Raw genomic sequence first — 17807 nt, 5'->3', positions numbered from 1 at the left:
ACACGAAATATTTTCGGGCATTTCAGGTTCTGCCCCTCGCCCCCTAACATCCATAATGCTTATACGCCCAGACTGCTATTGGCCAGATCATACCCCAATCCATATAAAACTTAAACTGCATATATATAGGTATTCATCTGTTGCATACAATCGTTAAATTTAATAGTCAATAATATGCTAGTTCATTCGAAAATTGATAAACATATACGTGTTGCGTGTCTGTCATCATTCCCAGTTTTACTTATAATAAATGTATGTATGAGTGGATTACAGTCAAAAAATGGTAAGTATTTTTTTTCAGATTACGACTCTTTTTCAAAATATTTAACCTGTAACAGATTTAGATTTAGAGAGTTCCTTGGATATTCCACATATGAGACCCCTCCCAATCGCCCCCACCCTCACGACTAGCGAAAGATGAAAGAGTGTTTCTGACACGCACGTGCAATCGGTGCGATTTAATGACATGTTAAAACTAATTTATTTATTAAATATTGCTTCAAATCCCTGAGGTGAAGGTCCGTTTTACTGATTGTTTTTGTCGTTATTCGCAGTCCATTTACCATAATTAAATTCTATAATTCTGCTCTGCCAACTTCTTTTTCCGCCGTTTAAGCACAAATGAAATGAAATGAAATGGGGCTTAACGTCCTACTGTTTTGCTCCGAACTGGGCTAATGAAGACGGGCATACGCCATACAGTGTGCTATGAAGGAAATTTTGCTCGGTCAGCGGCACTACGACTTACACTTGTATCGAATTCCAACTGTCAAGGGATCTTTTACGTGCACGCCAAGCACATCGACAATCACATAAATGACACGCTACAAGTCATAGCCATCATGAAAAAATGACGGTTAACTTAAAATCAGCCATTTTTAAATCCATTTTGAATTGCTGCCATGTTGGATTTTCGAAATTTATCTTTAAATTCAGAGACATCGAAAATCATATAAAAGACACAGTAAAGGTCATATCTTACGATATTTTCGCTGGTTATATGGAGAAAGTTCTATTTTATTACAATTAATTAAAATTCCGCCATTTTGGACTTCATTTAGGCGGCAATTTGGAATTTCTACCATCATGGATTCTCTATTCTGAGTACTGATTTAGATAAATTGAGTTCTACAGTGGCATTGATATGACCACTTCTAGACAAAATTTGTGAAAATGGGTTGAAGTTAATTAAAATGAAGAACAGATAATATGTATTCAAATGTTTGATATGACAAAAAAGAATCAAGTTCCTTGCAGTAACCATTATTTGTCCTTACTGTAACAAAACCAGCCCCACCCCCCATATAAGTGTATATGATGGAATAATAACTGTGTAATTGTTGTTGTAGGATACATAACATAGTGTGATTTGTTACTGTAGTAATTATCAACTATCTCAATCATTAAGGAAAGCGAGGTTAAGAATTTATATTATCAAATGCCATTCCTGTAACAAAATGTGTCCATCCAGTAACAAAATTAGCCGTTACAGAAAGGACTGTTACAGGACTGACATTACAGACACTAAATTCTTGATTAAATAATGAATTCTCTCCCACTATGCTGTTAATTTTATTCATCTAGGCAAGATCACTCAAATTCATATTTGCTGAGAACAATAAAACTTATACCCTGAATATATAAAATTGTTACTGGAAAGGTGGTTTTAAAAAATACTCATTGACTTTAGTTACCAAATGCTGTTTTTTTTTCTGGAAAATATTTAATCTAGGCAGATCAACTGTTTGTTGTCATTTAAACCACAAGGCGGGGAAACTAGGACAGGAAATTACATCATACGTCAACAAAGGGATCCTTTAATACTCTGTTACAGGATGGACATAACTTCTGGGGACAGAAATAATTTTAAAAACAAAGTAGAACAAAACTTATTTGTAACCATTACAAAAATACGTAATTGTTTTTTATATCTAAACAAGAGTTTGCTTGTATATTAATTCATTGAAGTTATTTTTGGTAAAAAAAAACAAAACTGCATAAATAATATTTGAAATATACAAAAAACAAATACGTTAATTTTCCAAAAGTGCAAAGGGACATCAAATTTTGTCGTTTTATGAACACTAAATCAAATATTTCGGGAATATTTACGATGTATCTATAATTTGTTCTGTTTTAATATAAGCAAATATATTAAAATATATTTAGTGAATACTTAAAGCTGTGTTTTATTCAGTTAGTTTTAAAAATAATCCAGAAAGACAGGAATTTCTACCAATTTTGATAATGACTCGTATGCCGTAGACTTTTCTTGCGTTTCGGAGAGCCATGCTGGCTAAGTGGGTAAAGTGAAAAAAACAAACAGCGGCTGTTAGGCAGGATACGCCCACATTTTCGAGAGGTGGATAGAGAACAAGCTAAAAACGCGATTTTTCGTACAATCAGGGGCCATTATAGGGTCCGATATGCGCGAATATCGACAATAACCAAGATCTTTGGGTTATAAACATACATTTCAAGTTTCAACAAAATCGGATAAAAATTGTGACCTCTGTAGGGTCCACAACCTTGATATACCATATTTTTACGCTATTTGAGAACGAACGGCGGCCATTTTGTCTGTCAATTTTGGGCCGATATTCACGAAATTCGAACTCAGCCGTCCTTAAGGTATAACGGTTATATAATAATACGTTTTTTTTAAATCGGATAATCGTACAATCAGGGGCCATAATTCAGGAAGTTACGGTCCGATATACGCAAATATCGAAAGGAACCGAGATCTTTCGGTTATAAACTTATATTTCAAGTTTCAACAAAATCGGATAAAAATTGTGACCTCTATAGGGTCCACAAGCTAAAAACGTGATTTTTCGTACAAACAGGGGCCATAATCCATGAAGTTTCAATCCGATACATGCCAATATCGAAAGCAGCCGAGATGTTTTGAAGCTAAACCTATATTTCAAGTTTCGTCAAAATCGGATAAGAATTGTGACCTGTAGAGTGTGCACAAACAAATTGTGGACGGACGGGCAGGGGCGACGACAATATACGTCCACATGAAAATGTGGGCGTATAAAAAAAAGACGCTGGTTCGCCAGCCAGGAGGTCACGTGTTCGATCCCTGCATTGGTCGAGAAAGTTCATCGGGATTTTCCGGCGTGGTTTTCCCTTGTCAGTGGTGCAGGACGGAGGGCTGGACAAGGACAGCTGTCTAGTTGTTCGAATGGGACAAAAACCAAGGTCCTGTGTATACATTGGCGTGCACGTAAAAGATCAATCTGTTCCGCGTAAAGATTATCATCAACGAAGCAATGACCACGCTCATTTTATCTCCTCGTCTACCGGTATCTTTTCTTTCCCATTCTTCCATTCTCCATTCCTGTTAACTAAACCACAACATTTTAAGATAGCTATCAACCAACGTCTTACCCACTTAGCCACCGTGATCCCAAATACATAAAGAAACATGGATGAAAAATACATAAAAAGTGGATGAAAATTATATAAATTGGATAAAATGTACATTTATATACATGAGGGAGTATGTACAAAATATAAATCAAAGTTTTGAATATATGTCACAGTCGCTTGAACTAAACGTGAAGAAGAGGTCCTTGAATTGTTGGTTATTTTTTGGTTTATATAGAAATGGGTGCCACATGTGACATACCAAATACATATAGGCGACGTTTTAGTTTTATTGTGTCGACGGGGCGGCCAAGGCCATAGATAGATAGATAGATAGATAGATAGATTTTATTACATAAAACACCCTTTTCGGACAGCATGTAAATTATACATTACAGTGTGCATGATAAATACATAATGAAATGAAATGGGGTTTAACGTCCTACTCCGAGCAGGTCTAATAAAGGCGAGCATGTGCCATACAGTGTGCGATGAGGGAAATTTTACCCGGACAGCGGCACTATGGTCTACTCATATCAAATTCCAACGCGTTGACGGCTGTCAAAATTTTCTCGGGGGAGGGGATGGCGAGGCCCGAATCCCCAGCGACGATTGATTTGTTTTTTGGGGATTCAGGTCAGTCACCTAAGGTACGCTATATTGGACCACATGGGAGTTGCTGTATTCACGGGCTGGAATAGCAGGAAAACGCATCAATATACGGCCATCACATTTTCCAAAATTTCCGTACAAGGTACGCTCCGCTTCTTCGCAGAGCCGTCTGTAACACGAAATATTTTCGGGCATTTCAGGTTCTGCCCCCCCCCCCAACATTTATCAAGCCGATACGCCCAGATCAAACCTCAATCGATATAAAATATAAAACTTAAACTGCATATATTCATCTGTTGCATACAATCGTTAAATTTAATAGTCAATAAGAAGCTAGTTCATGTGAAAATTGATAAACATGTCAATCATTCCCAGTTTTACTTATAATAAATGTATGTATGAGTGGATTACATTTAAAAATGGTAAGTTTTTTTTTCAGATTACCACTCTTTTCAAAATATTTAACCTGTGTAAGATTTAGATTTAGAGAGTTCCCTGGCTATTCCACCCATGAGACCCCTCCCAATCGCCCACCCTTACGACTAGAGAAAGATGAAAGAATGTTTCTGACACGCACTGTAGAGTGCCTCCCCACGTGCAATCGGTGCGATTTAATGACACGTAGAAACTAATTTATTTATCAAATATTGTTTCAAATCCCTTTCAAAAATTTTAATCGGAAGAAAACTACTCCAAGCTGTACTAATCTATTTTAGAGTGCCTTGATTCTCACGTGACTTGATAGGGGGGGGGGGGGCGTTTTTTCTGACTGCTTTTGTCGTTATTCGCAATCCATTTACCATAAATAAATTCTGGCATTTTGCTCTGCCAACTTCTATTTCCGCCGTTTAAGCACAAAGCCTGCAGAACGTTGAAGCCTCTAACGTAAGAGCTCCCAACATCATTCAGTCAGAACGGTAGCATTCGGGCTTTAATGGCCGGCTTTCACGTAGTCTACGAGAGAGTTGGATGCCCGATTGGTTAGCACGTGCGAGCTGTATCATAAGGTATATTACTGAGTCAACTGGCGTGGTTTCGATTCCTCGGTTGTACGTGATTTCGGTTGCAAAACGTTCGGACAACTTTGAAGTAGCTTAACTCACGAGTAGGGTCGCCTGTCCAACCTCATGGGTTTTTTTCCATGTCCTCCGGTTTCTTCCCACTGCTAAAGACACCTACGCGCAAGCGAATTATTGAAATAAAATTGGACCATGCGTTAGTCCCGAATTGACCTACTTTGTGTCGAGTGGACGTTAACCCCATTTCTCTGTCTCTCTCTGTCACCTGGTCTACGAATGCTACGAATCGCCCCGAATAGTGGCGAATCGAAGTTCGTGGCGATTCGACAAAAATATCGTAGAGAATGTGGAGAAGCTACGAAGCAATTACAAATAGTTTACAAAAGAGTTACGATAATGCCTGATGTGTCAAGGTAGGGTTACGATAAAGGTCTGAAATGAAAGAATCATCTATACGAATTGAAGCGATTCAATTACGAAAGTGTTAAGGATAAGTCGAATCGCTTAAGAATATGCCGAATTCAGTTACGAATACACTACGCGCTCTACGGATGATACCGATAAAGCTACGAAACGTTTACGATATTCGGCACTATTCGTCAAAGAATCCAATAGGAAGCTGTTACGGACGATAAGAAAGGGCTGCGACGGGATTACGATACATCTACGAATTCCGAAATTTGTAGACCGTCCACAAAAGTTTTTGACAGATAAAATTTGTAGACCGCCACGAAATGTTTTGACAAACAAAAACTTTCGCTGCCAAACTACGAACTGCTACGAACAATACGAATGTGTAAGAACCAAATAAGAATCACTCGCGAACTTCAAGAACCGTCTGCGATTTCTCTATGAACTGGAAAAAGCGAGCGTGCGCAGTCTGCCCCGCTTTGTCATCAATGCTAGGATCTTATAATGTAATCCCAATTTTAACGAATACAAACAAGTTTTAAAACCCATACAATACGTAGAAGTTCATGGCACAAACACCCCGCGCGGTTGTATTATGGTATCATGGCTGCGTTCATTATTCTGTCTAGGGTTCAGATTCTGATACCATTACGATACCTGAAAATAACAGTAAACTTTATTTTAATTGAGTCGTGTTACGAAGGTAACAGAATACACGTATAGCTGTGACGGCTTCTTTGATAACCGAGAAACTCAACCTCAAACGGATATAGCTCAGTCAATTTTATAGTTTAATATCAGTTATCGTTTTAAATAAAGCAACCGAACTGCAGTCGCCTTGACACCAAAAGTTTTCCAATGTGAACCCTGAATAAGCTCGTGCACGCTTTTACATGTATAAATAGAATTGTCACTTTGATCAAGAAGGCGTTACTTGATTGATGACCCCGTGCTCTGCACGGACAATTCGTGAAACGGTATAACGCAAAGTCTGAAATGGTCGTGTTGCCGTTTGAATTATATGGTATTTCTTTTTTTTATCAGAAATCGGGTTATATGGTGCAAATTTGCAGATACCAATTATAATTTAAATAAATAGATATTCACACGATTGTTCAGTACTTAGAATGCAGCTTGTATTTATGCATTGGTATGTGTATGGAATTCATTATTTCTGTTATCTACTATATATCCTACCCTATTCTATCTATCTGTTTTGCATGTTGAAAGTCTTTGAAGAAAGACTGAAACAATGGAAATCAAGAGTTTATTTATCAATTTATTTTATTATTTTATTTATCCAGGTTTTTTCTAGATGTCTATTTAAAGTGCTTGGCTTCTTTTTTATCATAACCTTTGTAGTGCAGATGATGATAAAATGGAGGTTAGTGAAATGAAAACAGTTTCCTTAAAAGGTTAAAAATACAGTTCGGTGACCATGTATATTTCGAATGGGCCACATGTAATGAACACTCGTAATATGAATCGAATGGTGCAAATTTTATGAAAATTTACTCTTTTAAGAGCACAGATACTTTTAAAAATCACGTAAAAGTTGCCTATTACTCGTAAATGGAAAAAAAATAGAATGTGGTTCCTCCTTGCCAGACAATGAACAGTGTCAATTCGTTCGGATGGGACGAAAAACAGAAGCCCTGTTATACATTGGCGTGGTGCTAAAATAATCTTTGTTGAATTCGAAACGTTTTTTTTTATAATTATTGTTTTGTGAGTCAGTCATTTTCTAAAATTAGTTCCGCATTGTCTTTTGGGGTAGGTTTTTTATATTTTTTTCTATTACAAATGGCGCTCGAAACCATTATGTCCATGGGGGAAACCATTTTTGACATCGATTGCCTTCCGTACATTAAAGATACATTATGGGAGATAAGATAAAGAGATGGCAGTTCTCGCTATAATAGTTAAAAACTAGATAGTGTAAAGGTAATTTGCTGAAAATGTCAGTCAAATTGATCCACTATGGGCCGAGAAAGAAGCTGGTGAAATTTTTGCATAGTCTCGGTCATCATTACTAAAATCATTAATATAAACAGCATAGTCTCGATTATCCACTTTTTTTTATTTAATTATCAATGGCCGTTAGCGGCATATAGGAATCTAATCCAGCCAACATCGAAGGCTAGCCTTGACATCGAGAGTTTATTATGGTCTGGATAAGTTAATTAATGTCTAATTGATAATTTAGATAGTATTTCAGGCCTAAAGAAAGACTTGTAATAAGCAGATTTTGCTCTTGCATACTGCATGTTTAATGTCACAAGAAAGTAATGAATACATATTTGAAAAGAGAGATGGGGTTTAACGTCCACTCGACACAAACTAGGTCATTTCGGGACTAACACACGGTTCAACTTTATTTCAATAATAGTTTCCTGTCAAAATCGTACAGAACTGATTTTATTGCCTATCAGTAAAACTAAAACGTAGCGTAGTAAGTACATGCATTTTTGATCTTCTATGCCTTTGCACCATTTATAGCGGAGTGAGAATCATTTATAATATATCTAGTTGTTATGACTTTTAAGTTCCCCTATTCGTTCAGAAATGGTAATGTGATCCGTTTGAAAAGTACCGAAAACCCCCAGAAAATACCGAAAAAAAGTTTTTGGTACTAATTACCGAAAAAATTTGAAAACCCCCAAATATCACCCCCGCACCCCCCACCACACAAAAAATTGTTAGGTGGGTCAGGCTAGACCACGCATAGAAATTATGGGGAACTCTAGATCACGTATGAAAATGGTTGATACTAATTACAGAAAACATTCGAAAAACCCTAAATAAAAAAAAAAATAAAAAAAGTATAGTACAGCCGATTCGTTTTTACATCATGCCTGGCAACTTTTGTGGTATAGTCTAGATATAGTATCCACAGATCCATTTCACAAGTTGATAGTTTAAAAAAAATCGTTGCGAAGATAATTTGAAATGCATTTGCGCAAGCGAATTATTTAAATAAAAGTGAATCGTGTGTATGTTAGTCCCGAAATGACCTAGTTTGGGTCGAGTGGATGTGACCCCGTTTCGCCTCCCCCTCGTTTTTATTAATTGATTATTGGAAGTATGGTTACCTTACAGGATTACAGACAGGAGAATTCCAAAACCAAAACCATTAAAGAACAAACAGATTTCTAGGTCACCTGTTCAAACAAATGGTACGCAGATTCCGATGTCGCCACTTCCGGGAAATCAAGAGACGATTTCGACGCCATCCGGCCTAAGTAAAGATGAAGAAATAATGATGGCGTCTCACTATTTTAAATATCGCCCTACCAACCAAAGAAAACTGTATAGTCTAACATATGACTGTCCTGGTTGCAAGAACCCGTGTAGGACTTTTAGTACGTCACAAGCAATGGACTGCGAAGGCCGCGCTTGTTTAATTGATTGCAGCAGCCCCATCTATAACCACACGGTGCCATCCGATAACACTTACTTAATTAAAACCCAATTATTAGATGCCGAAAAATTAACTCTTCATGATGAGCAAATCACGATTAAAACCAGATTACCAGACATTTCAAAACTTAAACTTGAACTTCTAAATGTTGATGGAGGCTTAAGTGTCGGAGAAATGATAAAACTGAAGTTGGTTATTCACGATGGCTCTGGTAAGGTTTTAAAAAGGGGCGGAGATGATGTTCGTGTCTCGATTGTCCAGAACAAGATGCGAATAGCAGGACGCTTTACGGATTACAACAATGGAACGTATTTAGTAACTGTCCCTGCTTTATGGAATGGTACTAGTACGATTTTTGTTGTGATACCGTATTATCGAGAAGAGACGTCCACTTTATTCAGATGGTTCAGAACTTTCAACTCAATATTTTACCATTATGGCGATTTCTCTAACGGTAAACTTCGACAAAGTACGTTATGTATGGCAGGGCCCAATATAACCGGTTATGGCAAAGTATGTCATTTTTCTGCTGCTCATAACGGTGGACAACCCTGGTTTTGTGGTCATCCGAAGTCTAAACATCTTGGCTGTAAAGATTTCTCTGGAACTGGGGACTACAGATTTACTGACATTGGAGCAACTCATGCCGAAATGAAGTTATTTCGAAGGTATGTAGTTCAAAAAAATGAAATGAAGTGAACTGAGGTTTAACGCCCTACTGTTCTGCTCCGACTGGGCTAATGGAGACGGGCATAGTGTGCTACGAGGAAAATTTTACCGGCCAACTCTTCTATCGAATTCCAACTGCCAAGGGGTCTTTTACGTGCACGCCAATGTGTACACAAGACCTCGGTTTTTCGTTCCATCCATACGACTAGACAGCTGTCCTTATCAGGCCTTCCGTCCTGCACCACATATGCGGGCTATATCATAGAGTCTGTCATTGAGTCAACTGGTTTCGATTCTCCCCAGTTGTACGTGACAAGGAGGAGGGTCGATTGTCCAACCTCGTGGGTTTTCTGCGGGCCCTTCGGTTTCCTCCACTGCTAAAAGACCCTACGCGCAAGCGAATTATTGAAATAAAATTGAACTATATATTAGTCCCGAAATGACCTAGGTTGTGTCGTGTTGACGTTAAACGCCATTTCGCTCTCTGTCTCTGTCCTGCACCACTGACAAGTGGAAACCACGCCTGAAAATCCGATGAAGCGGCTTTCCAACTTAGCCACTGTGGCTCCTAGGTTAAAAAGAGAATGTGTTAGGATGATAACCGTTTTACAGTAGGTGGAGATCTGGGAGTAAAATTAGCCACCATGTGAGTAAGAATTTGGATCGCTAACCAGGAGGACTCGGGTTAGCCGAGAAAGTTCCTCTGAATTTCCCGATGTGCAAGACGTGGGATCTAGTTGTTCGGAAGGTGCGAAAAACCGAGGTGGCGTAGAAGTAAAAGAACTATTGACTATTCGAAATAAGAGTAAGCCGTAAACGCCATATGGCGTGTGCCCGTCTACATTAGCCCAGTGTGTGCAGAACCCTAGGACGTTAAACCCCATTTCAGTTCATTTACTACCCAACCAGGATATGGCATCGGAATTTAAAAGGCCAAGAAAATAGTTACTGTATGATTCCTATGGGCCTCTCTTATATCAGTGAGTAAATTATAATTATAATGCTGACGTCACACTGTCCCGAAATTGACACCAGATGGCCATACCAATATGTAATTCGAAGATGTGAATTTTGTATAGAAGTTTATACGCGTTGGACACACGATGGCGCTGTAGAGTTGCCCAGGACTGACTCAGAAAGATGCTTTATCGGACGTCACAATCTCTTAAAAGTTACTCCAGATAGTCACGCGCTAAAGTAAATTCCGCTCTGATCGTAAAAAAACATCGGGCCGTTCGTGAGGGCACCTTAAGCCATCGTATGACCTCCTGTGAAGTGCTGGCAAAATCTTTGGCATGCCACAAAATTTTCGAAAAATTTTGGGAAGGTTCATTTTCGTGTTGAATTCGTGTGTTCATTTTGCCTTTCATAAGTCCATCGTGAGGGCATTGCGAGGGCTTCACGTAGTCGTATTGCCATCTTAAGTCAATGGGGTAGATTCTTGTGTACGTCATATGCGGTTTCCAAGATACGCCCATATTTTGCAAGAGATGGACAGGGGACAAGCTTAGTTAATAAGCCTTTCATCTTGTTTTGTTTTTTGTTTATCTTTTACTCTTGTTGTTTTGTTATTTAATCTCTGTAAATGGCTCCAACATGCAACTCCTATATATTCATCCTAAGTTTACTAATTAAATGTCATTGTGCTTGATAACGATAAGAGGATACCTGTCGAAACGTCGTGCTTTTAGAATAAATAAATGATTCTTTCCCATTCAAACTGTGTTCTTTTAATGTGTTTCCCAATCGCTAAATGCCACTTAAAGATTACTAAATAAAACAATTTCACGTACAATCAGGGGCCTTAATCCAAGAAGTTGGACCGATATGCGCGAATATTTACAGGTATCCTGATGTTGGGTTATAAACATACATTTCAAGTTCATCAAAATCGGATAAAAATTGTGACCTCAAGAGGGCCCACAACCTTGGTATTACATACTTTTACACGTACAGCGAGTTGCCATTTTGTCCGGCAGTTTCGGTCCGATTGTCACAAAATTCGGACTAAACCGTCATTGTAGTGTAACGGGGATACATTTAAACGTTTATTTTTTTAATCGGATAAAAATTGAGATCTCTAGAGTGACTACACGCTAAAAACACGATTTTTCGTACAATCAGGGGTCATAATCCATGATACATGCCAATATCGAAAGGAACCGAGATCTTTGGGCGATAACACTATATTTCAAGTTTCGTCAAAATCTGATAAAATTGTGATCTGTAGTGTGTCCACAAACAAATTGTGGACGGACTTCCGGACTGACAGGGGCGACGACAATATACGTCCGCATAAAAAATAACCCATGACGTTATGGTCCGATACATGCCAATATCGAAAAGAATCTAGATCTTTGGGAGATAGACCTATATTCCAAGTTTCGTCAAAATCGGATAAAAAATTGTGACCTGTAGAGTGTCCACAAACAAATTGTGGACGGACTTCCAGACGGACAGGGGCGACGACAATATACGTCTGCATGAAAATAATCCATGAAGTTATGGTCCGATACATGCCAATATCGAAAAGAATCGAGATCTTTGGGAGATAGGATAAAAAAAAAATGTGACCTGTAGAGTGTCCACAAACAAATTGTGGACGGGCATCCGGACGGACAGTGGCGACGACAATAAACGTCCGAATGGCACCGATGATCAGACGAAATAAAGACGAAGATGACACGATTTGACAAGATGGCCTCACGATGGCCTCATGTGGGACAAAATGGACACACGAATTTAAAACGAAAATGAAACTTCGCAAGATTTTGCGAAGCTCTAGCAACCCCACAGGTGGTCGTACGATGGCTTTAGATGTCCTCACTAATTGCCCGATAATTTTACGATCAGAGCCAAATTTGAACATTTACTCTATCGTGTGTCCATCTGGTGTCAATTTGGGGACAGTGTGACGCCCGCTTTACAGTTAATCTATACAGTCTTTGTCAAAGTTGTTTTAAACTTGGGTTATTGCCAGGAAATAGGCAACTGTGCATGCAATCTGATTAAAACACAGATCCTATTATAGATCAAAATTTCGTTTTATTACACTGGAATCTGGAAGAGTTGTTATCATTGACGTGTTCTGGGTGATGTGAGAGATTAGCCAATGAAACGGTCTGTTACGGCGAATCCTTGGCCTTTTTATCCACGGAACTGTGGGTAAACCACTAGAAACGTCAACGCTCATTGATTAATCAATGTCTGACGTCATAGGTCAAAAGCCGTTCGTTTGACCCCTGACGTGAACTCCCACTATAACTTGTCAGATCTTCATGTAGTGTAGGCCATCGAAAGTATAAAAAAAACGAAACGAAATATAGATCTGTATTATAATCAGATTGCTGTGAATGAGTAGCATAAGCAATGTGACTAATATGATTTTTTAAAAATGTCTCTTAATAAAATGTGAGTTTCTATTTTAAGAAAATGTACTAATATTGGTCGTACTAGAGAGGTGAAAGTCAATGTTAAAGGTGAGTGCTTTTTCGTAGCCAGCTATAATACGAAATGAAATGAAATGGGGTTTAAAGTTCTACTGTTCTGCTCCGACCGGACTAATGAAGACGGGCATACGCCATAAAATGTGCTATGAGGGAAATTTTGCCCGGACCTACTCTTATATCGAATTCCAACTGTCAAGGGATCTTTTACGTGCACGCCAACGTGTACACGGGTTCTCGGTTTTTCGTCCCACCCGAACGACTAGACAACTGTCCTTGTCAGGCCCTCCATCCTTCATCGAACTGTAACTTCCTGGATTACGGCCCCTGAATTACGGAAAATCACGTTTTGAGCTTGTGGACCCTCTAGAGGTCACAATTACATGTGTATTATCCAATTTTAAAAAACCTTTAAATGTATCATCGGTACACCCGAATGACTATTGAGTGCCAATTTCGTAAAATTCGGACCATAACTACCTGACAAAATGGTGGCCTCTTTTACGCAAATAGTGTAAAAGTATGTCATACCAAGGTCGTGGGCCCTCTAGAAGTCACAATTGTTATGTGATTTTGATGAAACTTATAATATATGTTTATGTCCCAACGATCTTGGTTACTGTCGCTATTTACGCATATCAGACCGCTACTTCCTGTATTACGACCCCTGTGGATTCTCTAGATGTCACCAATTTTTACCCGATTATATAAACCGTTTAAATATATCACTATTCCACTATAATGAAGCGGAAAATCGAAACGAACTGTCCCGCCAAATGGTCGCTCTTTGTAAGCAAAGTGTGTAAAGGTATGTAATACGAATGTTGTGGACTCTCTAGAGGTCACAATTTTTATCCGATTTTGAAGAAACTTAAAATATATCTTGATATCCCAACGACCTCAGACTCGGTCGATATTTGCTAATTTCAGACCATAACTTTCTGGATTATGACCCCTGATTGTACGAAAAATCGCGTTTGTTTTTAGCTTGTTCTCTATCCATCTGTGACACTATCCTGTGTCACTGTGTCAAATAAAAACGGCTGTAACACTACGGGGTAGATGTGATACATTAGTTTAGGACTTTCTTCGACTTCACGTTGTGGGATCAATTATTCCAATCATCAATTAACTGGCCCTGGAACACCGTTTATGTTGTTACTAAGTATATATATCAAATACAGCAAACTACGAAGGTTAAATACAGCAAAACTACAACATCTATTATAGAAACTTTAGGAGTTATAAAAATATCCACGGTCTGAGTTTAGCATCCTTTACAACTCAGACCTAACAGTTTAAATACTACATTGTGTCTCTATCCCAACCTCTCAGCCGAGGCGGTCGTGGGTATTATGTTCCCATCCCGGACTCACGGATTGTGTCTTCCCTATGGTCTCATCATGATATTTGAGGGTAAATCAAACCAGCTCTCTGCTATATAGCAATTATAATGCGTCATCTATTAGTGCGGGATAATTATCATTTTTGGGTAAGTGTTTCGTATAGGCACCGTTTTACGTCAACACTATTCTAGTTAATTGTACTAAACCGTGCACGAGATGACTGGACTATAGTACCCTACTTCCAGCAATGGATACTGACATAACTGTCGGTAAGTAAGTCTAAGATAGTAGTAAAATAATGCAAGTCACTTCATTACCCTAGTTTTCGTCACACATCATGTAGGTAAAGAATTTCTATATTAAACAGAACACCTATCTTAGAACTAAAATAAATCCTATAGCATTACACATCTCTTGCAAAATGTGGGCGTATCTTGCCTGGCAACCGCTGCGGTTATTAATACAGAGGCCAGTGTAGTAACACAGCTATCGCCTAATTCCAAATATTCGCGTTTAATGTAATGAAGCGTCGTTTTTATCCGACTTGAAAACGCCATTGATGTCCATTGTACACGCCTGTTTTCATTCGAAAAACCTCGATTATTTATAACAGAATTGTTATAAATAACAATAATCAATAATTGTTTTGATGAAAAATGTTGTCAACTGAATGAAGCCCGATGTATTTCACGTCGGGTTTTGCCAGATAAAACTATATAGCACCATCTCTTATCTCGAAACACGGAGGGCTGAGAGATGAGGTTTCTTATCTAGGGAACGGAGAATACAAAAAGAATATTGAAGTTATGCCTGTTTTAACAAGAGAGAGCGTAAATAGTGTCGATTGTCAAGAACGATTGCAACGATAGTATATATTAAATCTCGAGTTTCCATTTTAACGTTTAAGGAAGATATGGCAGGCCGTGTCTAATTCACTTAATATCTCTGTCAGTCGATGGTCTAGAGAGTTGATTATGGGTTTGTTACGTGCATAGATGTCTGAATAATAATTTACTAGTATATAATTTATATATTTATATGAATTGGAAGCCAGAATGAATTCCTATAATAGGCAAATATAGGTCCTTCATACTGCATCTTTAAACAGAATTATTGATTTAAGGATGCTGTCGTCTTTCAGGAAAAGAAATCATAAAAACTACACTCACACTGTGTAAAGACATAGAACCTGTCAAGACATGGGATTTATCAAGTCCGACTGGTTATTTTAATACAGAATCGAATTATGTATCGACTCAGTGCAAGATGCGGGCCTTAACGACTGATCAGACAAGAACATGTATAAAAAATACAATTATCTATCTCAGTGGGGATTCAACAACTCTTCAGTGGTATAAAGCCTTGCGACAATTTTCGAACTGTAAACAGATCAACGCATCTTTTGTCACCGGAAAATGGTACGAAAAGGTTACATGTGTCGTGAAGGGATGGAATTTTACCTTAAAATGGGTACCGCATGCCATGCCCTTTAGCTTCTTTGACGTTAATAAATCGGAAATAAATGAAACTTCCGATCGTTCCTTAACAGATGTGTTGAATGGTATCCCGGACAAGGGACGCTATATATTTATACTGCATATTTTCGCCCATTACACTAGAGTACGTTATCATATTTTTCGAGACAAAGTTCGAGCCATGTTGCCTGCTTTAAGAGAAGCTTTAAAAAGAAACAAAGAGCTTCAAGTGGTTGTCAAATCACCCCATATTTATTATTGTGAAAAGTGGGTACCGTGTGTGAATGATTTCATGGGTCGTCATCTGATTACCATATTGCATCAGGAGATGAAGGAGTTTATACATCAAATCAAGTATTTGGACTATTGGGATATGTCTGTGTCTACAGCGAATGCTAATTTGCACGCAGGCGGTGATTTTATTTGGAAGATGATACAATTAATGATCGACCACACTTGTAAAATCCAATTTTGACACGCAAGTCGCATTAAAAACTTGGGGAGATGTTTATAATTCCAAATACATATTTTTATTTATTACATATATATTTATATTCCACATATATCTACATTTCACATATATCTACATTTCACATATATCTATATTTCACATATATCTATATGGAATAGCAAAATCGTGGTAGGTCCATATATTTTATTACTTGGGTAAACCTATCACGAGCGTAGGAACCATTTTATTATTGGAGGGTCATTAATAAATTGTATTAACATAGTTTTTCAAACTCATGAACCGCCACGGGCGGAGGGCCAAGATATTATTAATATGCCTAATAGAGATAAACATGTAGTGGTGAATGAGAATTTAGTTTGTTGTTTGCGGTTTAAAGTCCACTACTACCGCGCAGGTCCCGTGAAATGGGGGTAAGGGGGCTGCTCTGACAATTTTCCAGGGGCCTGGAGGTATGCCAAATAATGTTTCTGTTTAAAAAATTACTGGTAAATTAATAAAAAAAATACACGGTTACTTGATAGTAAAGCAGAAGGAAACCGATGACTTTTCTGAAAGTGGGTACCAAGTGGCGTGGGTAGGATTAGAATCGGATTCTGTCAGTCCATATTGTTTGGAAAGATTGGTGAATCACAAACTACAGGCCACCGGCCCGACGGCCCATCCTCTTTCCGTTCGGGTATCTTGTCACAGTCAGGCTTCGGTGTATCCTCCGGGCCACGGTATATAGGTAATCGGGGCCTCGCCTGGGCCTGTGTGTCAAATCTCATTGTTTTAGTGACCCTCAATTACCCCAAATATATGCTACAGACCATACATCTTTCATAAATTTTCGAGCCCGGGGGAAAAGAACCTCCTCGGTTCAGTGCATATCCATTCCTGTGGGAGGAAACCGGAGTTCCCGGCGTAAACCCACTAAGTTGAGAAGGAGCCCCTATCACCAAGCTACAAACGCTACACCACTAGGCCATCCCAACTCCCTTCTTTATATACCACATATGGGAGAGCCACGGTGGCTAGTTGGTTAAGACGCTGGCTAGCTAGCTTGGAGGTCGGGTGTTCGATCCCTGCACTGGCGGAGAGAGTCCATCCAGATTTTCCGACGTGGTTCCCCCTTGTCAGTGGTGCAGAACGGAGGGCCTGACAAGGACAGCTGTCTAGTCCTTCGGATGAGACGAAAAACCGTGGTCCCGTGTATATATTGGAATGCACGTAAAATATACCCAGGCAGTTGAAATTCGATATAAAAGTAGCCGATAGTGCCGCTGGCCGGGCAAAATTTCCCTCATAGCACACTGTATGGCGTATGCCCGTTTTCATAAGCCCAGTATAGGAACAGAACAGTAGGACGTTAAACCCCATTTCATTTCATTTCATATACCACATTTTATAGAGTGCGGCGCGAATTCCAGAAAGCGGCGCTACGGCCTACTCTTATTTAGAATTCCAACGGCCAAGGGATCTTTTACGTGCACGCCAATGCGTACATGGGAACCCGTCTGTTCGTCCCATGCGAACGACTATACGTTGTCCCTGTACCACTAACATGGGGGAACCGCTCCGG

The 17807-nt window shown here is 38.8% G+C and overlaps 1 protein-coding gene across 1 annotated transcript; it reads left to right on the top strand.

Moving 5' to 3' along the window:
- The first annotated feature begins 220 nt into the window (after positions 1-220).
- LOC126820940 (NXPE family member 3-like) lies at positions 221-16759 on the top strand. Its single transcript, XM_050549158.2, has 5 exons — positions 221-283; positions 6722-6801; positions 8517-9506; positions 12937-12986; positions 15441-16759. Exons 1-5 carry the CDS (start codon positions 281-283, stop codon positions 16247-16249), a joined length of 1932 nt encoding a protein of 643 aa, XP_050405115.2. The 5' UTR covers positions 221-280; the 3' UTR covers positions 16250-16759.
- Positions 16760-17807: the final 1048 nt, after the last annotated feature.

This window comes from Patella vulgata, chromosome 5 (genome assembly GCF_932274485.2).
Source record: "Patella vulgata chromosome 5, xgPatVulg1.2, whole genome shotgun sequence".
NCBI lineage: Eukaryota > Metazoa > Mollusca > Gastropoda > Patellidae > Patella > Patella vulgata.
Note: the sequence above shows the minus strand (reverse complement) of the source record. Positions and strands in the feature narration are given on the sequence as shown.